The 26,292-nt window shown below is 29.6% G+C and overlaps 4 protein-coding genes across 4 annotated transcripts; 3 read left to right on the forward strand and 1 right to left on the reverse strand.

The window, feature by feature from the left end:
- Positions 1-870: 870 nt before the first annotated feature.
- On the forward strand, positions 871-8,059 carry LOC123300708 (inner centromere protein B-like). The gene is made up of 6 exons (XM_044883328.1): positions 871-1,069; positions 1,129-1,231; positions 2,893-3,113; positions 4,407-5,305; positions 5,519-5,657; positions 6,458-8,059. The coding sequence occupies exons 1-6, from the start codon at positions 953-955 to the stop codon at positions 7,433-7,435; spliced, it is 2,457 nt and encodes an 818-aa protein (XP_044739263.1). The 5' UTR covers positions 871-952; the 3' UTR covers positions 7,436-8,059.
- Positions 8,060-10,409: 2,350 nt separating this feature from the next.
- LOC123299680 (exostosin-2) lies at positions 10,410-17,743 on the forward strand. Its single transcript, XM_044881977.1, has 5 exons — positions 10,410-11,047; positions 12,178-12,390; positions 13,190-13,742; positions 13,988-14,168; positions 17,069-17,743. The coding sequence occupies exons 1-5, from the start codon at positions 10,506-10,508 to the stop codon at positions 17,728-17,730; spliced, it is 2,151 nt and encodes a 716-aa protein (XP_044737912.1). The 5' UTR covers positions 10,410-10,505; the 3' UTR covers positions 17,731-17,743.
- A 1,736-nt stretch (positions 17,744-19,479) lies between these two features.
- On the reverse strand, positions 19,480-20,770 carry LOC123300264 (NADH dehydrogenase [ubiquinone] iron-sulfur protein 8, mitochondrial). The gene is made up of 3 exons (XM_044882807.1): positions 20,639-20,770; positions 20,184-20,548; positions 19,480-19,781 (listed from the first exon to the last, which is right to left on the reverse strand). The coding sequence occupies exons 1-3, from the start codon at positions 20,673-20,675 to the stop codon at positions 19,521-19,523; spliced, it is 663 nt and encodes a 220-aa protein (XP_044738742.1). The 5' UTR covers positions 20,676-20,770; the 3' UTR covers positions 19,480-19,520.
- A 672-nt stretch (positions 20,771-21,442) lies between these two features.
- On the forward strand, positions 21,443-23,291 carry LOC123300497 (39S ribosomal protein L44, mitochondrial). Its single transcript, XM_044883079.1, has 4 exons — positions 21,443-21,662; positions 21,721-22,172; positions 22,544-22,847; positions 23,104-23,291. The coding sequence occupies exons 1-4, from the start codon at positions 21,587-21,589 to the stop codon at positions 23,235-23,237; spliced, it is 966 nt and encodes a 321-aa protein (XP_044739014.1). The 5' UTR covers positions 21,443-21,586; the 3' UTR covers positions 23,238-23,291.
- The last annotated feature ends 3,001 nt before the right edge of the window (positions 23,292-26,292 follow it).

Consider the following 26,292-nt stretch of genomic DNA (forward strand, 5'->3'; position numbering starts at 1 on the left):
ATTTGTGAAAGTATGTATGTGTCTATGTGGCATACTAAAGAACAAACATGTGGGCCGATTTTGATGGTTATCTTACGTCAATCGATTTGTCTTAAACTTGCGAGGGTCGCTGAAGATATAGCAGCAATAAAAATTGAATATGGCGACCACTAGAAGCCATATTGTGACAAGTGAAATTTACAAAATTTAAACAACCCTCGACAAATTTTTCTGGTACAGAACCCTAAACGAGCTTTAAAGCCTTCTCCAAACTGAACCGATTTTGAGGATCATCACCAATTTTTAAGTTGTTCCGGGTACGGAATCCTAAATTCGCACTATCAAACGAATCAGAAAAATCAAAATCGGTACATCCGTTTATACGCTACAATGCCACAGACAGACACACACACATAGCGGTCAAACACTCATTTTGATTCGGGAGTTAAAAAAAAAGAAAAAATGAAAGTCGACGATTCAGTGGGGCATCATTGAATAGATATTGAAAATACTAACTGAAAAGTGTAAAATAAAATAAGCATTTCCAAAAATAAAAAAAACTCGACTGCGTTAAATAAAAACTGAAAAGAAAAAAACAAGTCCAGTAGTTTTTGAGCCGATCTAGATTTAAATTTGTCCTGACTTTAAAAGTCCTTATGTAAACAACTGAACTTGTTTTTTACTTTTCAATTTTTATTTAACACAGTCGGGTTTTTTGGTTTATTTAAATTTATTTTTTTATTATTATTTTCGATTTTTGACAGCGTTTAAAATTTAAATTTGGTACTTTTCTTAGGGATATTAAGATTTATTTTCAGGGGTAAATTTTTTTATGACAGTTGGCAAACCTGTTGTTTTTCAAATTTATTTTTTAATTTAATGAAGGCTGGTGGTTGTATGCATCATACAGCATTTTCATTTAAGTGTGTAACAAGTTAAAAATTTGTTTTTATGTTATATTTTTTTAATAAAAATGCCTAAAGAACCGCCACAGCGTATACAAACAAAATATGATCGTTTAGAATTTATGCTTCTTGAACAAGCGTATATACCTAAAGAATGTGAAAGTCAAGCAAACGACATTTACAACGTAAGTTATGAACATAAATATTATAACGGTCATTTTTTGATGTTTGAATTTGTTTATAGGAATTCGTGAAATGGACTCAAATAAATTTACCTGATCTATCATCTCAAAGTTCAAAAAAAGGGCGTAAACGAAATATTGAAGCAATACTTGAAAAAAATGAAGGTATTTTTAATCTTATAATAGTATTTATGGAATATTACAATAGATAAATAGATTAGTTTACCATGTCCATATCTACCTGTAGTAGGGTTTCTGGTTTCTCGACCTTTTTAATTTCTTGCACGAGAAATCTCGATTAGGATTTCTCAAGCATCTCGAAAAATTTTGAAATTTAAAAAAAGTACGATGTTATTTTCAAATTTTTGCTTTATTACAAATTAGACTGAAATCTAAATGAGATCAAAATTATCGGGTCCTTATCAGTTTCCAAATTTATAACAAAGTAAATAAAACATAGTAAAATAAATTAAAAAAATGACTAGTACATATTTAGATAACTATAAAAACTTGTTGAACAAAACAATTTGGTGTCAACTTAAACTAAACAAGTGAAAACAAACAATTGACTGAGTTAATTGTTGAAATACCATACATAGACAGTGTTGATTACTCTATAACATTATACGTACATACATGTCACACATACGTATCATGACACATGCGCCCTCACGGGTAATCAGTGATGTTTACGAAAAAATGTTTCAAACAAAATTTTTTTTTTTGTTAAGGAAGATTTTTTACATTTAATCTTTTGTTCTATCTCTAACGGCTTACAAGATGGATCTGACGGACCCATAGGTCAAGACCCAATTGATCTATGTTGCTCATTTACAAACTCGACCTCACTTTTTACGTCCTGAGTACGCTATAAAAACAAATTTCAGCTTGATATCTTTTTTCGTTTTTGAGTTATCGTGCCCACAGACAGACAGACAGACAACCGGAAATGGACTAATTAGGTGATTTTATAAACACCTATACCAAAATTTTGTTCATAGCATTAATATTTTTAAGCGTTACAAACTTGAGACTAAACTTAATATACCTTGCATATTACATATACAAGTCATAATTAACTTTCAATAATATTTTTCGAGTTTGAGCATAGTTTGACAACTAAAACTAAACCCGTAACCCGGAAAATAATCAACAAAGAAATCAAATTTTTGGGACAATGTTTTTAAAATGTCAATAACAACAGACACATTATTTTTGTCGGGAGAGAGAGAGAGAGTATCTATCGAAGTCTTTTGAAAAAGTCTTAAATTTACAAAAAATGTTTATTTTTTTATGAGGAACAACTTTCTAATTTATAGTATTCGGTATTATTTCTCTTTAACTAAATCTATGTTAGGTATCTTGGATGTAGTTAAATAATAACCCCAACCATTTTCAAAATGTTGGAGTTTTCAAATTTAAGTTTAAAAAACAATACAACCTAAGTTAAAATCCGATACAGTGATGAATTATGTTGAAATTTATGTTGATCCTAGTTCGAATTGGAGATCGTTTTGGACGGCTCTAAATCATTTTTTATCTCAAAAAAGATTAAAAATTAATAAATAGTTTTGTACATTAAAACATTTTTTACAAATGACAATTTTTTGGACATGAGAAAATGTAGATTTTTTGCAGATGAGGAAATTTGTTTGTCTTATTTACTGTAAAATTTTGTTTTTTGTAAATGAGACTTGTTAACTTATGCCGGTAGTAATGTTGTGTGTTTGGCTCAATTTAAGCAAGCAAATTCGCTAAGACTACGCAATTTCTCCATGTCGAATTTTAATACATGTCCTTTATAGATTTTTTTTTGTTTTATACAGAATGCGAATCGCCAGTTGATAGTAATGCATCCGAACCAGAAGATACAAGAAGAAAGCATTGTAATGGAGAAAATGAAAGTCAGTCATCAACTGTTGTAAATGGAAATGATGAAGGAAAGCGCTCGAAGAGAGCTGCATCGAAAGCAGCTGAAAGTTTGATATCAAAACAAGTAAATATTAGTATTGGACAAAAAATGAGGAGACCCGATAACTTTTCTAAAGTAAGTTTATTAATATTTCTAAAAAGTCACGTTATTCTCTGCCTTTATTTATCGATGAAATGGCAATTTTCTTTTTGAAAACAAAGATATCAGGTCTCATCTTCATGCACGATCGTCTACAGGGCCATTCATAATTACGTAAGGACCCCGAAGGGTAGAGGAGTTAAAAAATCTCTACAAGCCCTTGTGGGAGGGAGGGAGGTGGTTGATTATGTGCTAAATTCAAGTAATCTAGGTGTGCGGGCTTTCAATAAAACCCTTCTTTAAAATAAATAAACAATATCGTTTCCTCGTACACCAATATGGGAGGGACATTGTATAAAAAAACGTAATAATTTTGAGTAGTAATTTTGTAGAGCTCGTATTTTATAATAAGGGATATAATATAGGAATATATATAGGAAAGGAGACTTTTCGAGTCAGATATTATTATTGTACCAGCTATAAGTTCATATTTTAAGGCTTCTAACACAGCAACACATTCAGCAGAAAAAAAATAGAAAGTTGGTTATTAAGTTTAAATTTGCATGATACCTGTGCGTTGCTATGATAGAAAACTGCTCCAACTGTCTGAGTGCTAGTCTTAGATGCGCCGGTGTATATATAATTTTTATTTGAATATAGAGCATTCTTAAAAACGGTTTTTATGATTTAGATGTACGAAATTATGTATTGTTTTATACTTAATAAGCCCTTTAATTATGTGCACTTTAATTATAAATATCTTGTTTTTGACAAATATACCTAGATTAACACTATATTTTTTAATTTCACCAAATTCTTAAGAAAAGTGAGTTTGCGGCCAAGCTACTTTAATGTATTAATAAGTTGCTTTTTAAAAAAAATCTGTAGGAAAGTTTTTTTAACTATTATGTAAAATGTATCACTTTTAGTCAAGTAATATATTTAGTTCATGCAAAATTGTTTCAACTTTGATTGTACAAACAATTTTTAATTTAGCATTTCTTAATGGTTAGTATTAACAACTATCAAAATTATTACATTCTACAGTAAAACGCGAGTTTAGAGATGTAATACTTTAATTGTAATTATCTCACGCGTGAAAAAATATTTAAAAATTTTTTTGTAATTTTAAAAATCCTAAATTCTATGCGTTTGTTTATACACAATAATTTCATCGATATCAAGAGATCTGCTTGAAAAACATTCATGTTGCTCACTGAAGTGTTTATTTATTGTGTCATAGTCCAAAACTCTCTAAATTCTTAAGCCATTTTCATACCCCCTGTTTTGGTTACTAAAAGAAATGAATTATAATAAAATTGTTTACAGTTTGAAGTACAAATTAAAATGGAAAAACTCTCCTTGGGACCATCAAATGATAAAGAAAAATCACACGAAGAGAAAAAAGATGAATTTGCAGTTCCTAAAAACGTACCACGAAGTAGACCAAAAAAATTGATGAAATATGATGAGCCAACCCCAAATAATGATTTATCAAATGTCGTGATAAAACAAGAAAAAGAAGATAAGGGGCGTTCAACACGCAAACCTCGAACTAAAAATGCAACGAAGAACAAGACACAACGTGAACGTTCTAAACAGCGATCGTCAAATCAAACTGATGATGAAGATGAAGTACAAATTGAAATACCAAAAGGAGTCGTAGTCACAATAAGCGATAGTGAAGAGGAAATGGAAACTAACGATAAAAATAAGCCTAAAAACAAGAAAAAGTCTATTGTGGATAAATCTGTAAATGAAACGTCTGAAAAAACCGAATTGAAAAATGCTAATGAAACGGGAAATGAAAATTCGGTTTATGAAGATGCACAAGATCAAGTATCCGCTGCCGCTGCTGCACCGTCACCCTCTTTAGTTCAAGCATGTTTTGTTCGTTTAGAAAACATTGACGACCAAGATGTTAATTTAACGTATGATGTTAGAAACGAATTAAAAGTATCGAAACATGAAAATCAAAATACGCCTGATATACAGCCACAAACAGCTATGAATAATACGGTTAATTTGAATAAAGAGATGCCCATGAATAATACGATTGTTTTGAATAAAGACGCGCCTATGAATAATACGATTGTTTTGAATAAAGATGCGCCTATGAATAATACGGTTGTTTTGCATAAGGAAACGCCCGATCGTCGTTTTGAATCACCCTTGAAATCGTTAAATGATAATACATTCAACGTAAAAGATCAAGATGCAATGTTAAGGTTTGTATAATTCATAGTTTTCACATTTTTGACGAATCTCTTTTTGCTTTGAATAATTTTCCTGCTTTGAGCATCCGTTGTTTTTGTTATTCTAATAAGATAATCTGTCGCTTGCATGTTTGACCTAGGTTCAAAGCTATCCAATGACCCGAATAGTGTCACATTTGATAATAAAAAATTGAAGTTTGAATAAAAAATTTCGTTACTTTTCAGAAATAAAAAAGTAGAACAAGATAATGATGAAGAAGAATCAAAACCAGTCCAGCGAATTACACGAACCAAGAAAAAAGCAATAGATGCGGCTGCCGCAGCAGCGGCACACACGGAAGGCAAAGAAAATGTATATAAAAAGGTTATTATAATTTTTTTAATTGAGTGGTTGCAAAAATTTCCGTGTTGTTTCCTTCCCCCTTTATAGAATCAATCAACTGGAAATAAATAAACTGCTATCCCCTTTTACTCTCTAGTTGGAATGTGTAAAATTATATAGAATCTTGAAGAACACTTCGGATGATTTAAATTATTATCTCTGTGTAGCAATAGTTTAAAGATCATGATCAAATATTTGAATACCAAATTCAGAAACTTATTTTTCGGTTACAAATAAAATTCTAAAATATATAAAAAGGCAATTAAAAATTCTTCCGGGAACTCATATCTTGAAAAACAAAATTTCACATTCGTCCCAATACCTATCTAGATCAATTTTTCTTGATTATAAATGCATATTTCGACTAGAATCGTAATTACTCCCCTAATTAATACTCGTATATTATCTTCAGAGAGATTTATTACTTGTAAAATTGGTAAAAGGTTCATAGACTCATGGTGCTCATAAAATTATTGTGTTTCTCAAAGTAACTTTTGTTTGATATAGTTTTTCTAAACTCTGTAGATGTGTTACAATTCCAGCTATAGTATTAGGCTACTTAAAAATTTGCTTGAACCAAGAACATATTTACTTATTACCATTTTAAGAATATATTTTCTTGCAACTAGTACTTGTTAAATAATAATTCAAACATTGCTCCTCAGGCATATTGTTTGGTATTTGCATAATTAACTTAATCTTTATCTATACTTATAAGTAAAACATTTTTTTATTACCTAGATAATTAACAACAGACGTGTAATTATCGATTTAATTTTCAGGGCGCTGAATCTCAAAATACAAAAACTGCAAAGCATCAAACTCCAAATGTTAATCAATATGATTCATCAAAATCTAAATCGAAATTAAATAATGTTGTAACGAATATGCAGAGTTTTATACCAAAATCAGGAAGTGCAATTAAATTATTAAAATCAGCAGATCTTCGTGAAAAACGTGAAGAAGATTCACGAAAAAAATTAGAAAAAGAAGAAGAAGTACAAAAGAAGAAAGAAGCTATGATGCTTGCTAAAGTTGAAGAACAAAAGAAGAAACGTGAAGAAAAAGCATTGCGAGCCCAACAAACACGTGAACAAATCGAAAAAGAGAGACAGATGAAAGTAGAAAAAGAAGAGCGTGAAAAACAAGAAAAAATTAAACAAATACAAGCGGAACGTGAAACATACAAAAAGGAACTTGCACGTAAGCGTGCATTAGCTGAAAAAAGAATACAGGAGAATGAGGAAAGAAGACGCGCAGAAGATGTTGCTCGCCAACAACGGTTACAAACAGAGCAAGAAGAAGTCGAAAAAAGACTTGAAGCTCAACGTAAACGAGATCAAGAAGAACTTGAGAAGAGACGATTACAAGAGGAATACGAACAAGCAAAAGCTAAAGCTAAAGCAAAAAAATTAGCTGCGAAATCCAAACAATTAACAAAACCAAACAAAGCTGAAGAAGCCACTGTTGCAGCTAAAACTGAAACTGTTTTCGATTTGGATACAGATGCTGAAACTGACGATGAAGAGCATCCTAGAGCACCCATACCAGTATGGAGTAAACAGCCATATCGCATACTTGCTTTAGAAAAACAATCCCAAATTCCAACCAAAATCATTTCTGATCTGTTTGGATCAAAACCTACATCCATTGATTTACGTGCTGTATTTCCAAGTATTAGTGAGAATCGATTACGGCGACAATCTAGTGCTGTGTGGAATACACCACCAAGATATTCTTTAATGCCAAAAGACTATTAATATAATTTTATCATGACATTTGTATTAATCGTGTCTTCTATCATAATATCATGATAACAATATTCCATCATGGTGTCCGAATGTGCGTGATCACGCTATTGTGATAGCAGACATGTTTAGATAGTTCTGGAACTCTTTTTAGTTTAGTTTCTAATTTTTAGGAAGAGAAAGTAGAAAATGGCTTTGAAAAAATTGAAAAAAAAAAAAACACAATTATTTATATGGTATCAAAAGTGTCGACAATATTAAAGGGTGCACAAACTAGAGGAGCAAAATCGCAGGAAGTGAGATAAAAGTGTTCTATAAACTAGTTTTTTTGATAGAATATAATTACATCAAGGCCTAACATGTTAAAAATTGTTTTTAAAATTATTATATTCTCTCTTGATTTATTGCGCCTCATCTTTGTGCACACGAGCAGATTTCCTGCGTATGTCCTTTTGTATTTCTGTTATTTTCAGATAAAAATAATATTTTATCATAACAGCCGCATACCAAGTTACGTGTTTCTTTCAGTTTTTTCTCTACTAAAAAATTATCCAGTGTAAATGGGATCAAATTTAAACTTTCGAAAAAAGCCCGCATTTGGAAGTCGTCAAATTCTATATTATTGTTTCGGAACTAATTGAATTTTTATATATTAGATTTGTTATTTATTTTTGCATCTATCATGAATGTTGTGATCTTTTTATGTGTTTTTAATGAAATGTATGTGAGTAATAAATGTAGTAAAATTGAAGGATAGTGCGTATAAACCGGATCAGAATATTCGAAAGAAATATATTTATATATAACGAAATTAGCTATAATTCTTCCATAAATATTGCTAAATCGTAAAAGTACTGGAAATGAATAAGTAAAACAAAATTTTCCTCAATCATAAATATTTATTTCGAACAGAACGCACAGCATTTTAAACTCGCCGGTAAACCCTTCAGTTTTATGAATGATTTTCATTTTATGGACTCGATCACCTTAAACGGGTACCACGGAATGAAAATTTTATGTTTTTGAGTTAACTAGTCTCACTTTTTTTAAACTGTAATAGGCTTTAATTTTATGCTACTGTAGTTCTGATCCGGTAGTGAAGTGTAGTGATTATATCCTTTTAAATTTTACTGTATCTTTTGTACGAGTGATCATTTAATGTAACGACTCGTTTTGCAATTATTTACTGTTTTTAGAATAAACTTTTTTGTTTTTAAAGTACACATTGTTACTATTATTCTATTTCAAATCCATAAATCCTTCACACTTAATGTTACTTTTTAAAATTTAACATTATCGCATCCACTTACAGGCTAGCGTTCGCTATCTTCATATCTCTATGGGTTAGTTAGTAGTCTTTATAAGAAAGTATTTATTGTGTTTCGTAAAGGAGTGAATGAAATCTTTCAGATTGAAATTTATAAATAATTTATTATTTAGTAAAGGTGAGTATTAAGTTAATTATATGACAATAAATAACTTAGGTGGTTGTGTGGGTATAGCACTTGCTTATGAAACATAAGTACGCTGGTTCGTATCCTGGTAGTGTTAGATTTTTTTAATTTTAAATTAATTTTTCCTGATGTTATAAATTTTCCACTCTTTTTATAGTTTAAATTATCTATGTAACCCGCCCACTTATTATAAATAACGTTAGTTATACATATGTCATAAATCACTTTTCTGTCAGAAGGTGGGAATTTAAATAATCATAAATAATTCATTTAAAATCATGTTCTCCTGTTACAAAATATTACAAAATTTGTGTAATAGATAGCTTGGATACGCCAAATTTGAAACTTGTTAATAGGAGAACATGTCATTAGTTTATCTCACTCATATTCTCCTATTACAAAATATTAAAATTTGTATTTATAAAATTAAAAAATCGCTCGTTAAGAACGAACTTTGAAATTTTGTAACAGGAGAATATGTTACATATTTTATCCCACTTTTTTCTAACATATTCGCCTATTACAAAATGTTAAAAAAATACGTATGTTGCTTGCTTTTTTGTTTGTACATGCTAAAATTTATTCTTGTTAAATGAAATTTTATAAGATTTTGTAATAGGAGAATATGTTATTTCAAAAAAAAAAAAAATCTTTGTTCCACTTTCCCCTACTTATGTCATAAATCACTCTTCTGTCAGGGGGTGGAAATTAAAATAACATAAAATATACCTCGCTCTCATACTTATTTGTCGCTTTCGGTTCTCATAAAAATTATCTAAAAAAGTGGCATCCAGGCATAATAATTAATAATTTAATTAAAAATTAATCAGGACAATACTAGTTACGAACCGAGGCTCTCTGTGACTGGAAGCGTCCGAGATAGCCATTACTCCACTTTTGACTTATTATACTTACCAATAATGTAATATATACTTACCCATAAGTACTTCTTTTTACTCACCATTATTGAATAAACTTACCTATAAATTAATATTTGTAGTAATATTTTATTAAAAATGTAGATTCTGTTTGATATACCTGAAATCCATATAAAACATAAAAGATAAAGGTATACCTCCCAGGTATACCACCAAAGAATATCAGTTTTTTTATTAGCCATATTGATCTGTATTCTGTATACAAACGATTAGAGCTATATCATTTTAATTTCATTTAAAAGCTGTTAAGCATATGAGCTTGAAAATATTTCGGTTTTTGTAAATTTCTCATAAATTGTACCTTTTTGAATTTAATTCCTAAAGAATTTCATTAGTATCATCAGATTCGTTGAGACGAATGATTTTTGCATTTGCCCAAAATACATTTTGCACGCTTCATAGGTATATCTGGTCAAGTTTGTGGGGAGTTCTCTTTATATTTTTTTTATTATTAAATAAAATTACAACAAAAAAATGTTTGTTTTTGTATGCTCTTGTAGGAAATGAATTCACGACAAGAAGGCAACACTGTAAAATTTCCAGCTGACTTTGACATTTGATCCTTCAACAGTTCAATGTCAAATGATTTGAGGTTATTATTTTATAACCATAATGGCTATACATAGCCATTTTAAATCGAAACAATGATTTCAAAAAAGTTTTCCTAAAAATTGTAAAGTATAATTTAAAATGTTGCCAGTGTCTAGTTTGCCATATCAAAAAATCAGTGTTAACAATGTTACACCGAATTTACTCCGTTATAAACATTTTTTCATAGGATTTTTCATACTCTTACTTTCATTTGTTTTAATTATGAATATATTCTCGAGTGAGCCTGATTACAATTCAAAACAAAGGCAACGCGTATCCTTATCAAATGTTTTAAATCCACCAATATCTGTTATAAATAATATTAGTCATACAAATAGTACAATATCAAGGAATTGTAATTATTGGAATTGTTTTAATGTATATCGGTGCGGACGATCACATTATGGTGATCATATCCTGGTTTATGTATATCCTTTGAAACAGTATGTGAATCAATTAAATGTGCCATACACGAATATTATTACTAAAGAATTTTATGAAATTATCGATGCCATTATTCATTCCAAGTATTATACGCCTGATGTGTATGAAGCATGTATTTTTATACCAACTATCGACACATTAAATTTGAATAATATATCACCGAAAAATTTATCAGTTGTTTTACAGAATTTAGAATTGTAAGTATTATTTTATTACTACCTTTTATTTATTATAACACAATAATTTATTGTAGATTAATACTATGGAGGGTAGAGGTAAGGAGAATCATCTCTATATATAAAAATTGTCCACGAAAAGCAGAAAATTGGTGGCGCTGCTGTAGCAAAAGTGTAAGTTTAAAAAGAAAGTGCTAAGTGTAAGATAAAGATCTAAACCAGTTGTTAGAGAAGAATAGAGAAATTCATATCAAATACAAAGTATTAAAGTGTATACAAATACATTTTGCTACACAAGCGCCATTCTGATCAATTTTTAGAAAGCGATTTTTTTCTGTTTTCAATTGGAAAATTTTATCTTTTGACTCCTACTTAAGATTGTCCTCCGTACCTCTACCCTCCATAATTAATAGTAAACTAACTTCTTAGTATTATATAGTATGGCCATTGTCCAACTCGTGCTACGCACTCGGCGTGTAAATTTTGCAAGCGTACGTTAATAATATCCTCAATGGGGATTATTTCGGCTGTAACTAGGCGGATGTTAGCTTTTAGATGATCCAACGTTGCAGATTTGTTGATACAGATGCGACTCTTAAGAAAACACCACAGAAAGAAATTCAATGGTGTATTATTGGCTGAACGCCCGCTACAATGATCCACACACCTTAGCTTATCTGCAATGCTTACAGTTTCCACGAACTTTTTCACAATGATGCTAATTATTCGCTCACTAGGACGATTAAATTGGCCATAGTCTTTCCGTAAAAGTCTACACACAGTTCTTACAGAATTATTATTTCTGTAGAACAAGTGAACAATTAAGCGTTGAGCGTTAGTTAAACGATTCATATTGTAAATGGAATCGATCTACCATTTGACGATTAAAACAAGTGAAAGTATTCACATCATTCTAATTTAAAAGTTGCAAACATTGGAAAATGAAATTGGATCATCCTTTATATTATTTTCAAAAAAATAAAAAATTAAGATAGGCAACTCAAGAAGGAAATAATCTGATCTTAGTATTTTAAACGTTTGCAAGAAAAACAAAATGAACATGAAAGAAGCTGTGACTAGCTATGTTTCAGTTATTCATTTTAAAGATTTTAAATTTACAAGTATATATATTTACAAGATATTTTTTTCAGTTGGGGTAATGATGGGTTAAATCATTTATTATTTTCAATGATGGGCTTTAACTCTGATATTGGTAAACGTTTTGATGATTTACCTATTGGAAAAGCAATGTTCGCATCTGCTGGATTTGATACGTGGACATTTCGCCGTAATTTTGATATATCATTACCAGTATATAGCCCTTTACAAAGGATTATTAAACCGCAAGAGACTAATAATATCAGGTAAAATATATTACTTAAAAACTCAGTTTTCGAAAAAATTGTTTAGAGCAAAATCTGTTAGTATTTTTATAATGAACAACTTCTGAACGCATCGAACGTATACCGTTATAACACAAAAATAGATTGTTTAAAACTAACTTTTTTCAGCCATCCAGATTGAAACCACTATAAAGAGATTAGAATTAACACCCAAAAAGTTTATTTTCTTAATCGAATATTTGTTAACTTAGTCATTCTTTCGCACTGAAACATTACTACATTATAAGCATACCCATCAAGAAAATGTTCTCAAAGTTTTTTGTACTATTTCCAACGAGTTTTTTATGTTTCTCAAAAAATTTATTTCAAATTTAGAGTGTTATTCTATCTCTTACCGTTTAGAATCTAAATTGGTTATTCAAGCAACCCGAAGAACTAGGTCCAATCTGATGTCAGAACATGATATCCCCCTATCAAACTCTACAATTTTGTTGAGATCATTTTTTAATAAGTGGCGCCTTTGGTGAGATATTCAAATGCATAGATAAAATGGCCCAATGGTATATTTTAAGTAGCAATACAAGAATCTAATAGTATCTTTCTTATACACATTGATTAATGTACGTATACTCTTTCACACTCATTGATGTACTAAGGAAAATGATTTAAAAAAACAGTATATACACGAAAGTTATCTATTCATTCATGATACGAAATTTTATCGTTTTTGTAGATTCGGACAAAGTAGTTTGTAACATGCAAAGATAAGACTGAGTAATCCTACAAGAGTTCCGTAACTCTAAAGTATTTATTTTTGCAGGTCTTGGTTGGTTATATCATCTGATACAGTAATTCACCCAGATCACATGCAAGAACTTCGTATAATTGAAGCTTCGCATCCTGAATTATTGATTTTGGAAGGTTGTGAGCCGCCCACAAACCGAACAGAACGATGTAAAAATGGTGGTTTAATGCCATTACGTTTTGATTATCCTCTAATTTTACAAAAAGCAACATTTTGTTTAATAATTCGTGGCATCACCTACGGATCACAAACATTTTTAGAAGCATTAGCAAGTAGTTGTATACCTGTGATTATTCATGATAGTATTGTCTTACCATTTTCACCTCATATTGATTGGAAACGAGCTGCCATATTTATTTTGGAACGAAATATTAACACATTGATGGATGTTTTAAAATCCGTATCGGACAAACATATTGGTGAAATGCAAGAACAAATTGCATGGCTTTATGATATGTATTTTAAAGATATTAAAACTATTACTTTAACGTCGTTGGATATTTTACAAGATCGGATTAATCCACATTGGGCGAAGAAGTATGAAGATTGGAATGTTATTCCTTCACAGGTAAGACAGGGCTACATAGTATTTTTAGGCTTTTTAATTCGCGCAAAGCTGTAAACGATAAAGAAATTTATTGAAGTTTGAATTTCGGGAAGCGGTGATTTTTGAGAATACATCCGTGAACATTCAAAAATAACACAGTAAAAACATTGGTGCAAACTTCAATAAACTGTTTTTAACTAAGTTCATCAATTTTATCTAAAGCTATACCAATAGCTTTAATTTTCAACTTTTTGTAATTGTTTTAGCGTTCGAGTAACCCATTATTTTTACCAATTATGGGATCAAAAACTTTAGGATTTACAGCTGTTGTATTAACATATGATCGAGTTCAAAGTCTATTTACGTTAGTTGAAAAATTATCTCGTGTTCCATCGTTAGTAAAAATCTTAGTTATATGGAATAATCAAAAAAAGGCACCACCCCATTGTAAGTAAAGTTTTAAGTAATTAGACTTAAAGGTTGCTGTTAATGTATTTTGTAATAGATATAGTCAATTCGCTAAAATCCAAAATTCATTTCATTTTATTTAAAATTACGTTAATAATAGAAGAAATTAATGCAAAGAACAGAATAAGAGCATATTAAGTTTTTAAACATATCTAATTGAATGAAACTTTTTGCATTCGCTTCATTTTTGAGCTCCGCGATCTTAGCACTTCATGTGCGGAATTTCGATTGACCAATTATACCATCTGAAAGGTCAGAAATTGGTCATAAAAGGTCAGTTGGTCTCATTAATTGGTCAGCATCAGAAAATTTTTTATTAAAGATTGAAAAAACTCCACCTATGCGCGATCGGGAAGCATTCGCTGATTATTGGTCAGCTAATATAAATAATTGGTCAGTTTAATTTTATATTCAAAAAATAATATAATTTCGAAAAAATTTTCAATTTTTTCAACATTTGTACTAGGAGAACATAAGTGGGAATTAGTAGTTCCTGATAAGGAGAAAGGTGAGTAAGTGTTTTCACCCCGAAAGTCTAAAATTTTTATTTTGGCAGAAAGTTATTGGTCTGCCCACTAGAGGTCACACTCACCAAACACGGGTGTGCAGACCACTAACTTTCTGACTTACGAGGTGACAACAATTACCTTGCTATCAGGTACTACTTATTCCGTCCGTCCTTGATGTTCTCCTAGTAGAAATGTGAAAAAAATTGAAGTTTTTGAACGAAAAAAAACTAATTTTTTCATCATTTACTAGGCAAACATGCTGTGATGGAAATTTGAAAAAAAATGAAAATAAAAATCAGATTTTGTTTAAAAGATTTAATGAACTTTTTTTTAATATATGTCCTCACCTAGTTTCGAACCAAGGGACTATTTATTCGAAGTCAGATACGCTAACCATTATACCATTAGGGCTCTGTTATTCGTATTAATAAATAATTATATTCATATTTTCGACTTTCTTAAATTATAACAAAAAGTAAAACTCATTTTCGGAAAATTTTGAGTAGTATTATTACAAAAAAAAAAGGCAAAAGAAGTTTGAAATACTTACCTATCGTGAAGTTCGAAATACTCACCTATTTTTAACTGAAATAATATTGTATAGCTACAGAGAGATGGGGAAAAATAAAATAAAAACAGGGTTTGAGTTTTCAACTTTATTTAAATGAAATCAAAATACATAAAAACTATTTACGAATTACTTGCACATAATTCCATATAATTAATTTCATCTTAAAAAAATTTTTTTGCATCAACTTTTTTTTTACAAACCAAATACCACACAAAAATAAAATGAAAATCCAAAAAGAATATTACGTATTTACAATCCAACTTCTTTATCTCACCTATATTTTATAAGAATTTAAGTTTGTACCTTTACTAAAAAAAAATTAATTAGTTAATTAATAATTTTGTTCTGAAAGGAAAAATGGGATAGAGTAAAATAAAACAAAATTTAAAATATATAACGATATTTATTTATTTATATTAATTTGAAAACGTTATCCCGAAAATTGATTTTTTACTATATAAAATAACCATTATTATTATTCATTCAAATTTTTTATAGGTGACATATGTACAAATATATATAATACAAGTGAAAACAAACAATTGAATGAGTTAATTGTTGAAATACCATGCATAGTCAGTGTTGATTTATTTATCACATTACACATACAAACATGTGACACATACATAACTGATAATCAAGTATAGTACCTATTATAAAATTTCCGCCTAATTGGCGCCCTCACGAGTAAACAGTGATGTTTATGAAAAAAAATTTTACATTTAAACTTTTGTTCTATCTCTAACGGTTTACAAGATGGGTCCTACGGACCCAAGACCCAATTCACCTATGATGCTCATTTACGAACTTGACCTCACTTTTTACGTCCTGAGTACGCTGTAAAAATTTCAGCTCGATATCTTTTTTCGTTTTTGAGTTATCGTGTCCACAGACGGACGGATGGACGGACGGACAACCGGAAATGGACTAATTAGGTGATTTTATGAACACCTATGACAAAATTTTTATACTAACATCATTATTTTTAAGCGTTACAAACTTGGGACTAAACTTAATATACTATGTATATTTCATATATACATGGTATAAAAAGAGTGAAAAATTTAAATAAAAGGAAAAATTCATTTTTTTAAAAGTAAAAATTTTATCCATTTTTTTTTTTATATGTACTACTATCAAATATACATGTATATTTGATAGTAGTACATATAAAAAAAAAAAATTATAAAAAAAATATTTCCCCTACTCTGTCTGGTTTATAGTGAAGAGCTGTGCGTAAGTACTCACTGCCCTGATAAAACCATCCGGCTCAAAGCATGCGCGTTACGACAGAGACAACTTTTTTAATTTTTTTTAATATTAAATTAAACTGACCAATTATTTATATTAGCTGACCAATTATCAGCGAATGCTTCCCGATCGCGCATAGGTGGAGTTTTTTATTTTTTCTGCGAATGAGGTGCTAAACTTATTAATTGACCTTGAAAAACTTTAATCTTTAATAAAAAATTTTCTGATGCTGACCAATTAATGAGACCAACTGACCTTTTATGACCAATTTCTGACCTTTCAGATGGTATAATTGGTCAATCGAAATTCCGCACATGAGGTGCTAAGATCGCGGAGCTTCATTTTTGGACCAATAAATTGAGATTTATGGCCTACACAAGCATAGTTTTATTATTGCAATCCAATTATTTGATTTTAAATTGATGTCTTGGAAGATTTATCGCTAACTATGCATCCGATGAGAAAAAAATAACTTCCTACTAACGGCAATAATTTTTAACAAAGTACAAATTAAAAAATACAAAATCGTAAATTTAAAATTTTTTCAGCTTCACAATGGCCTAAAGTGAGTAAACCAGTAAAAGTGATTCAAACAAGTGCGAATAAACTATCAAATCGTTTCTATCCTTACGCTGAAATCGAAACGGAAGCAATACTTAATATTGATGATGATATAATTATGTTAACATCTGATGAGTTAGAATTCGGTTATGAAGTGTGGCGTGAATTTCCTGATCGCATTGTTGGATTTCCATCAAGAACACATCGATGGGATAATGTAACATTATCATGGAAATATGAAAGCGAATGGACAAACGATATATCAATGGTTTTAACCGGTGCTGCATTTTTACACAAATATTGGAGTTATGCGTACACGCATATTTTACCTGAATCGATACGTGATTGGGTTGATTCTCAAATGAATTGTGAAGATATAGCAATGAATTTTTTAGTTGCAAATATTACAAATCAATCACCAATAAAAGTTACACCACGTAAAAAATTTAAATGCCCTGAATGTACGAATACTGAAATGTTATCCGCTGATTTAGGGCATATGGTTGAAAGATCTGCATGCGTTGATCGATTTGCTCGTGAATTTGGTAAAATGCCATTACAAGCTGTAGAATTTCGTGCTGATCCAGTATTATTTAAAGATCCATTCCCAGAGAAACTTAAACGTTTTAATGATATCGGTAGTTTGTAAATAATTTTTTTAAATATTTTTTATTAAATATATTATTACTATTTAAAACGGATTATTTGTTATTAACTTCCCATAGCGAATTTCCTCTTGTAAAAGGTCCGAAAATTTCTTCTTTATCTTTACGTTTCTTAATCAGGACAATGTAATAACACGGCTTTTAGATTAATATCGTGTGTGTACACATGCTGCCTTTGTTGTTCGTCCGCATTTTTTTTAATAACATCAAGATGTGTTGAAAAGACTGCCAAGGCCCCGTAGAAATTGGTACGATGGGGGAGGGGGGGAAAGGAAAATAAATCTTGAAATGTTTCTTTAAAATAAACCATTTATATGACTTTTAAAAAGTATGTAAAATATGCAACACTTTACATATAATGCAATGTTATTGTATTATAACAAATAATTTGTCGAAGAGGATAACTTACCGCTGCAGTCCTTCCAGTTTTTCACAGCAGTATATTAATTGACGGTAAGTTGATCGGTGCGACACGAAAATTCCAAATGTGGCCTATGTAGCTATTTCTTTTAAAAAGTAACCATTTAAAGCTCTTTTAAACACCGATTTTAACAATCTCGGGCGAATATTTTCGCTGGCTAACAGTGTCATCCACAATAAATTTGGTGAAAAAAATCTACGGCCTTCTTGCAAAATATTTCTTTTAATTCGATAATCAAAATTTTTTATTGATAGCAGCGGAAAATTTTTAATATGTGTAGGCCGCTTTGGCATATAAAATTTTACTGGTCCATTCTTTAGAATAAAACAAGGCAAATCTTTATGGTCTTTGGAGACACCACATATCACTCCTCTTATGATATTTACACCAGACATAAAGCCACCCATTTTTGTTGACAGAATTATGATGTCTTTTTAATGATGATTTGAAAACTAACTTTCTTTTTATAATTTACTATGTAAAACGTTTTCATATTTAATTGATTGTTTATTATTTAAAAATAAAAGTTGCTTAATATTGAGTAAATAAAAACAATATATTTATTATTGTGTTTATGAAATTTTAATTAAGGGAATGAAATAAGCAAATATTGTTTTGTTTATAGTTGCCTAATTTGTATCGTGTAGAACCGAATTAGGCGTCACACTGGGCAAAAATTTATGTTTAATGCATATTATTCATTTATTATTGATTTCTTCTGGTACTTTTTCAATATCCAACGGATATCACGTGGTTTTATCTGCTAAACGGTGAAAATTTCTATAAAATGTTGACAAAACAGTCTCTTTTTATTCGAAGTAATCATTTAAGAAGTGAATCCCTGAATTATTTTAAGGGAGAATATTTTGAATCCAAAATTTACGAATCATGAATACTATTTTTTTTTATCAAGGGAGTGTAGTATAGTTTTAAAGATCTGATGATGAGGCAGTCAATTTTACAACGATTAACCTTAATACCTCAGAGTTTAGACTTAAAAATGATAACTACTAAAATGGCATGGCGGATTTATGGTACTTAGTAATTCTGTGTAATTCGTCCCGAAATGTTCTTTGATTAAGATAGAAATATTACAGTTGTTTCCATGTGCTCCAACTTTCCGTATTAATAAAAGTTCTTTTTATATAACTTTAACAACCTATAACTGGAAAAATAAGTTAGAAACATACAAGCTAGAAACAAATATTTGATTGAATAACTCAAAAATTATTAAATGTTTGATAATTATACTCGAGTTAAGTATTATTTATAATTTATTTAAACAAATGTATTATTTTTATATACATAGAAATTGTATAATTGTTTTATTGAGACTACAAACATTTAACAAATTTAACGATACAAATGATCCGCATGAATATTTGCAGCAATTTCACTTTCCCACTTATCACCATTATCTAATAATTTCTCTTTATTGTATAAAAGCTCTTCATGCGTTTCAGTTGAATATTCAAAGTTTGGACCTTCAACAATTGCATCTACCGGACACGCTTCTTGACAAAAACCACAATAAATGCATTTAGTCATGTCGATATCGTATCGTGTTGTTCGTCGGGATCCATCAGCACGTTCTTGAGCTTCAATTGTGATTGCCTGTCATTATAAATAGTGATTTTTAACAAGTAAAAATAATCACTATCAGAATTAATAGTTTAAATACTCTACATATACTTCAATAGATTATTTGAAATTAGGGGGAAAGTTGGCTAGTTAGGTCCGTTCGTTGGCTTATAGATCGGGTCAATACAGTTTTTTAGTTTTTTTCTATTAGCTTTAAAAAATGTATCTATTGTTTTACTGGTATTAATGAAAGACTATTGCCATCCGTCACAAAAATCCGTGCCTTAAATTAATCCGTGGAAGACAGGGTGGACGCCACTACAGAGAGAACACAAGGGACAAAAAATCCGCAGACCATAACGGCATTAAGTAGCGCCTCATGACTGCCGACACTAATGGTTAATATTTATATATTTAAAAATATTGTAGTTTTACCTGAGCAGGACAAATTGCTTCACACAATTTGCATGCAATGCATCGCTCTTCACCGGATGGATATCGGCGTAAAGCATGTTCACCTCGAAATCGTGGACTCAATGGTCCTTTTTCAAAAGGATAATTTATTGTTGCAGGTTCTTTAAAAATATGAGCTAATGTTACACCAAAACCACGAACTAATTCTGTCCAAAACAATGTTTGAGCAGCACGATCTGTTATTGAATTTAAATCCATTGCTGGTTCCTTATCATTTACATACACATAGCCCTTCTCTTTATGGTATTCAACAGGGCAAGATTGCTCTGAGCCTTTATTCCTTACCATTGAACAAACGGTCAAACTAGGACGTAAGAAATTTGTTCCTAAAAGTTAAGGTTATATTAGATCTATGACATAATCAATATTTTTGCATTAAATTATATTTTGACAACATGTTCTGGCTGAAAATTTACCTGTTTTGGATAAATTAAATAATTTAAGAGCCGACATTTCGAATAGATTTAATTTTCTGGCTTATTAATCGAAATTTGTTCGACTTTTTTTGACACTGCTATTAAAAATATACCGATTGCTCCTGCACAACATATCACTCTATGTCATAAAAATTGAACTAATTTAACTACTTCTTTTTACCTCCATATACAGATTGGAATGACAAAAATCAGACAATTTGTCTCGAAAATATATAGGACAAACTAACCCCCTATAAATATCTTGAATAAAAATATCTCCGGAAAATATCATAAGTAAAAAATATCTTCGTTTAAAATTTCCCCAACTTACACAACACTCGATTAAGTAATAAATACAAAATACGAGTGAGAATGAAATGAGCTACTAAAAAAAAGGCCTTGAATCTATTAGTAATTAGAACCATCTGAACATGTGTTAACTCAACTCAATCTTAATTGGGAATGTTTACGACTCTTCTAATGTGAGCTATCAATAAATATCAATTCGTACTAGCTCTTCCTATATTATGTTAGCTCAGTCCAACTTGACTTTATTGTTAGAGATAATTTAATCGAAGTTATCGTACTCTCCCAGGGATATAATGGAAGGATTATTTGTTTTTTGTGAGCATAGTTTTCCGAATATATTATTTTATCATCCTAAAAATGTTGGCGGAGAATTTAGGTTTAAGAATTTTAGTGTTATGTATATAGAGTTTGTGCGGCGTTTATATAAAATGAAATAGATTATTTTATTTTCAAATTAAAATATTTTTTAATAATTTTATATAAAAAATAGTTTCTTTTTGTAATTTTTTCAGTAAATTTTGAGTGAACTAATGCTTTATGTAATTTATGACTTATATTTTCGTATATTTATAAGATTTCACATGTAAATTTTATAACCTAACAATTAAAATATAAACAGCCTGTGAAACTAGAGTAAATATGTTTTCTACGAAATTTTTACCAAATACTTTAAAGGGATTTCGAAGTTTACAGCCGTTTTTAATTCAAACAAATGGTGGGAAACAAACAAATATATAAATTTTCTATTCATTAACCATAAAATTTCATTCTAGCTCAAAGATCATATAAAAGATGGTTCGCTCCAACATTAATGGAAATCAAAAGACGTAAAGATAATCTTGGCCCACAACCTCCATCAAAAAGATCATCGTTTATTGAATGGAATTATAATGCAGAATTATTTGCATTTGGAAAACGTTTAAATGAAAATTTTGATGAAAATTTATTAAAAAATGCGTTTGTAAATCGATCTTTTATTTTACAAGAAGAAGTGCGTCAACGTGAAGCTGGAGTCGATAACCCAGAAGTGAATTTAATTGATAATCGTAAACTCATTGAAAATGGCGAAAATTTTATTTCAAAAATTGTTAAGAAATTTCTAGTAGATAATTTACCACAGTTTCCCGAAGAGGGTCGCAATGCAGTACATGATTATTTATTATCCGAAACAGTTTTATCGAATATATCGTTTCATATTGGTACCAAAGATATAATTTTATCAGCGGTGAGTGTATTTGCCTTGTTGTTTAGTAAAAAAATTATTAGGGCCGTTTACTTGTGTTTGCAAAAGCATCTACAATCCCTTCACTGTCTGCAATACTTTGCAATTTTACCTATCCAGATTTGAATCTTTTTTTACCAACTTCAAAACCGAGGACCAAGAAATTTAATATTTAGATGTTAAATCTCGAACCATATTCATGTCAAAAAAGTGTCATTTTAAGGATTTTTAAATACCTATTCAATGATACCCCACTTAACATAGTTCGCCACCCTTCATTTTCATCTTATGCATGTAAGTTTGGTCCTTTGTGGCGTTCTAGAGACCAAACACATGGGCCTATTAAAATTGTATAATACTTTATGTTTTTGAAGGAGTTTCCACCTAATGAATCAACTTTGGCTGATACGTTAAAGGCGGTTATTGGAGCCTTATTACAATCATCGGGAGAAGAACGCGCTGAAAATTTTGTTAAAGATTTTATACTAACACAACTAAATGGGAAAGATGTAAATGATATTTGGAGGGTAGACGATCCTATGGGTATTTTACAAAAATTACTAGCAGAACAAAATCGAGGAGAACCAGAACCGAGATTGTTAAATGAAGCTGGAAAGAATACTATTTTAGCATGTTTCGAAGTTGGAATCTATTCTGATAAACAATTGATTGCTTCAGGTAAAATATTTGAATAATTCAGAAGTAGGCTTTCAAAATGTAATTTGTTTACAATAATTAAAATTCATTCTCAACTCAACTTATAATACGAGATTTTTACTAATTAATTACCTCGGTAATAAAGCAGCTGACAATGTCCTATTAACAGGGCCGGATTTAATTTGAACAAATTATGTATTGAAAGTCTGCTCCTCATTTATTTCAATTACTTATTGCTAAGCATACCCTCCTTACATGTTATTTTTCTTAATTTAAGGATTTGGAGAAAGCATACAAATTGCTATTGAAGTTGCAGCTCGACAATCATTAAAAAAAATATTCAAAACTGAAGATAATTTAGCACCATTTTCGTATAATACACCTCAAAGTAGCATATCGTTAAACCCCTAATGTTATTGTTCTTGTAAATTTTATTTCGTAATTCTGTAAAATAAATTTAAAAACATACGTATTAAATTTTTTTTAATCGGTTACCAATTAAAAATATTGCCAAATTACCAAGACTTGTTGTAATTACAATATCACTGCCTATGTTGATTCTTGATTTTCGCTTTTACTTGTCATAACATAAGGTGGGCCAATTTTTAATATTGAACACGTGTGTCTTTCCCAACTTGATCTATCTCTTGATCTTTAGCGCGAGAAATCATCTTTAATCGGTGATTAATAATTGTTTAGGAATCGATAATTTGTTATTTTGGAAGGTAAGTAAAACATTCTTCATAAATATCATACGGCACATTACTAAATGTAAGAAATTTATCAGATTTAAAAAATTAAGTGACGTGACTCAAGACAGACTTCCAAAGTTGAGGCTTTGACCATGAATATCGAAATTAGAAACTTGTTGAAGATGTAAAACAGTAGAACCAAGTAACTATTTTATTATAAGAATATTTTAGACTGCAGAACTTTTGGAACCATTACGCTGCGAAGAATCACCAGTGTTTACATGTTCTTCAAAGAGAATGTTTCAGAGGAGCTGATGGCTTTTTTAATACAGAGAGGGTTAGTACTGCTGATGAAGCTCTTCAGCCTAGCCTAAGTTAAACTTTCGAGCCATTTAAAAATTATTCCGTGAAAAAAACTGAAATAGGGAAGGAATTTGATAAAATATACATAATTGTCAACATTCCTTTAATTTATAGCATCTTTTTAAATTATATATTTTACTAAGCATAAGTCTTCTGTACATATATTGAATTAACCGAAAAATAATTCGATTACATACAATCAGATTTATATGCTCAATAATCCCTAAGATTCACTTTTATTCATTTGTTTTTGACTACAAGTTTTAGCAACCAATACATAATAAATTAACCATTAGAGAAAAAAAAAGGATAGATTCTAAAACATACATTTTGACAAGATCGAATGAATTCTGAAATATTATTACATTTTGTATTTTATTTTGACTCGATACTCTGACAAGATATTATGTTTTTAAACTTTGATTTTATTTTAAATATTCATTTTTGCAAAATAATAATTTTTAAAATTTACGTTCAAATAAAATACTGGAAAATGCGATAATATTCCTGATTAAGGAATGAAAATCTTGTAGACTAATCCATAGCTTTGGCACCAAATGATAAGAACCGATGACATAAGAAAAGAATATATAATTTAACCAACGCTAATGCAAAATTTTTAACAATTCAAACACACAGAATGTTTTTTTTTTCTTGAATCATATAATAATTCGAAAAATAAGTTTTGCCGAGAAAATGTTTTAAATAAAAGTTGTTACGTTCAAATTAAAGTTCATAGCTGATAAGAGATAGAAAAGATTAAGATTTATGAACCCCAATCACTAAAAACAACTGACCACAAGCAAGGACTTAAATTTACATAAAAAAATTGTATATGTTATTAGAAAAAATTTAGACAGTTTGAAAATTTTAAAATTAATTTAAAATATTTCTTGTATGAATATAATATACAATCAAATATCTAAATAAATTTTATAACTAATTATCTAGACCGGTTCCGATTGCTTTGGCAATCACCTTCATTTATTATTAAAGTTTTTGTTTTAACGCTAAGTGACATCGGCCTAGCCAACTATATACTTTAATAAAATGAATAATACAAATTTATTAATTTCAAGAATTAAGGGAGCATTCTTTAATTTTTGGTTGAATAATATTCTCTCTGGTTGTACTCCGCCTGGTTGTAGTAACTAGAGACCCTCAAATTAGAAAATTGTTTCTTATAAAATAACTAATAACTTTTGTTTGAAACATGTTTTCTTAAAAATCGAATAGATTCTGTGGAAATTTATTTAATAAGTCATGATATTTATAAAAAAAAAAAAACTATCGATATTTAAAAATCGATTATGGTTGTTCCGATATATCGATATTATTTAAGAAATATCAGTTGTGGGTAATTTTAATAATGACGAAAAAAGCAACAGTATCCAGCGCTGGATTTACGATATTGAAGTTATCATTTGTCATCCTTATCTTTGAACGTAACTACTTTTGTATAAAATATTTATCTGGGTAAAAGTTATTTTCTGGTTTATTATAGTCAAATAGAAAAGTTTTTGCACATTCGGCTTTTGACAGTTACTGTTTGGTGCAGTTCCAAGTGTTCTTGAACACTTTCAATTTATCAATCCGGCGTGCTATCATGGTTTTTTAATATCGAGGTAGACAGAGATCCTAAACAAAAGAATGCCAACGAACACGCTTTTGGGTCCTTGACTTGATTTCTCCTATCAAGATTTATCTTATTTTTTTCGACGATTCCTTTGTTAAATTGACTTTATATTTTTAAATAATTTATTTTCTTTTGATTGTTACTCACAGACGTTAATAATCGAGGTTATATTATTTATGATACATTCAGAATAATATTTGTGAGTATTCGAGGACACTCGGCACTGCGAAAACAGCATATGGCTTAGACCAAATACGCTATAGATTAAATGATAATCAATGCCCACATACAGTTTTTGTTTTTGACATAGAAATCGAAAAATAGTTATCCTTAAGAAGTTTTCTAAGGCACATTTTTACGAATTATCATAAAATAGTAAAAATTTTTGTATGTAAACATGATTTTAACATATAAAATAAAATAAAAGAAATAATACAAAATCACAAAAATAAAATGGTAAAATTTTCTAATAAAACAAATAACAAATAATAACTTAATATATTTAGGGTTACAAAACCTTAGCTTATAATAATGGATAAACGTACTATCAATTACAAAAGTGATTTGAAGACAGGAGTTTTCGTCATTGAAGCCAATTTTAGCTTTTAATACACGACAATGTAATTTGGCCATATAATCATAGCATTGATTGTATTTTATGTTAATTTATTTTGGACAGAAATTGAAAAATAATTTGATCGCATTGTGGCTGAAACGAATTTATCAAATATTTTTTTTCAACATATATTTATTAATTAATTATTCAAATAAATAC

Source organism: Chrysoperla carnea, chromosome 5, assembly GCF_905475395.1.
Source record: "Chrysoperla carnea chromosome 5, inChrCarn1.1, whole genome shotgun sequence".
NCBI classification, from domain to species: Eukaryota; Metazoa; Arthropoda; class Insecta; order Neuroptera; family Chrysopidae; genus Chrysoperla; species Chrysoperla carnea.

Coding starts and splice junctions, on each gene's coding strand:
- LOC123300708 (XM_044883328.1), top strand. CDS start 953: ATGCCTAAAGAACCGCCACAGCGTATACAAACAAAATATGATCGTTTA. Junction 1,232..2,892: donor AATACTTGAAAAAAATGAAG/GTATTTTTAATC, acceptor TGTTTTATACAG/AATGCGAATCGCCAGTTGAT. Junction 5,306..5,518: donor GATCAAGATGCAATGTTAAG/GTTTGTATAATT, acceptor GTTACTTTTCAG/AAATAAAAAAGTAGAACAAG.
- LOC123299680 (XM_044881977.1), top strand. CDS start 10,506: ATGTTGCCAGTGTCTAGTTTGCCATATCAAAAAATCAGTGTTAACAAT. Junction 11,048..12,177: donor GTTTTACAGAATTTAGAATT/GTAAGTATTATT, acceptor TATTTTTTTCAG/TTGGGGTAATGATGGGTTAA. Junction 14,169..17,068: donor AAAAAAGGCACCACCCCATT/GTAAGTAAAGTT, acceptor AAATTTTTTCAG/CTTCACAATGGCCTAAAGTG.
- LOC123300264 (XM_044882807.1), bottom strand. CDS start 20,675: ATGTCGGCTCTTAAATTATTTAATTTATCCAAAACAG. Junction 20,549..20,638: donor ATTTAATTTATCCAAAACAG/GTAAATTTTCAG, acceptor CTTAACTTTTAG/GAACAAATTTCTTACGTCCT. Junction 19,782..20,183: donor AAGCAATTTGTCCTGCTCAG/GTAAAACTACAA, acceptor TTATAATGACAG/GCAATCACAATTGAAGCTCA.
- LOC123300497 (XM_044883079.1), top strand. CDS start 21,587: ATGTTTTCTACGAAATTTTTACCAAATACTTTAAAGGGATTTCGAAGT. Junction 21,663..21,720: donor GTTTTTAATTCAAACAAATG/GTGGGAAACAAA, acceptor ATTTCATTCTAG/CTCAAAGATCATATAAAAGA. Junction 22,848..23,103: donor TAAACAATTGATTGCTTCAG/GTAAAATATTTG, acceptor TCTTAATTTAAG/GATTTGGAGAAAGCATACAA.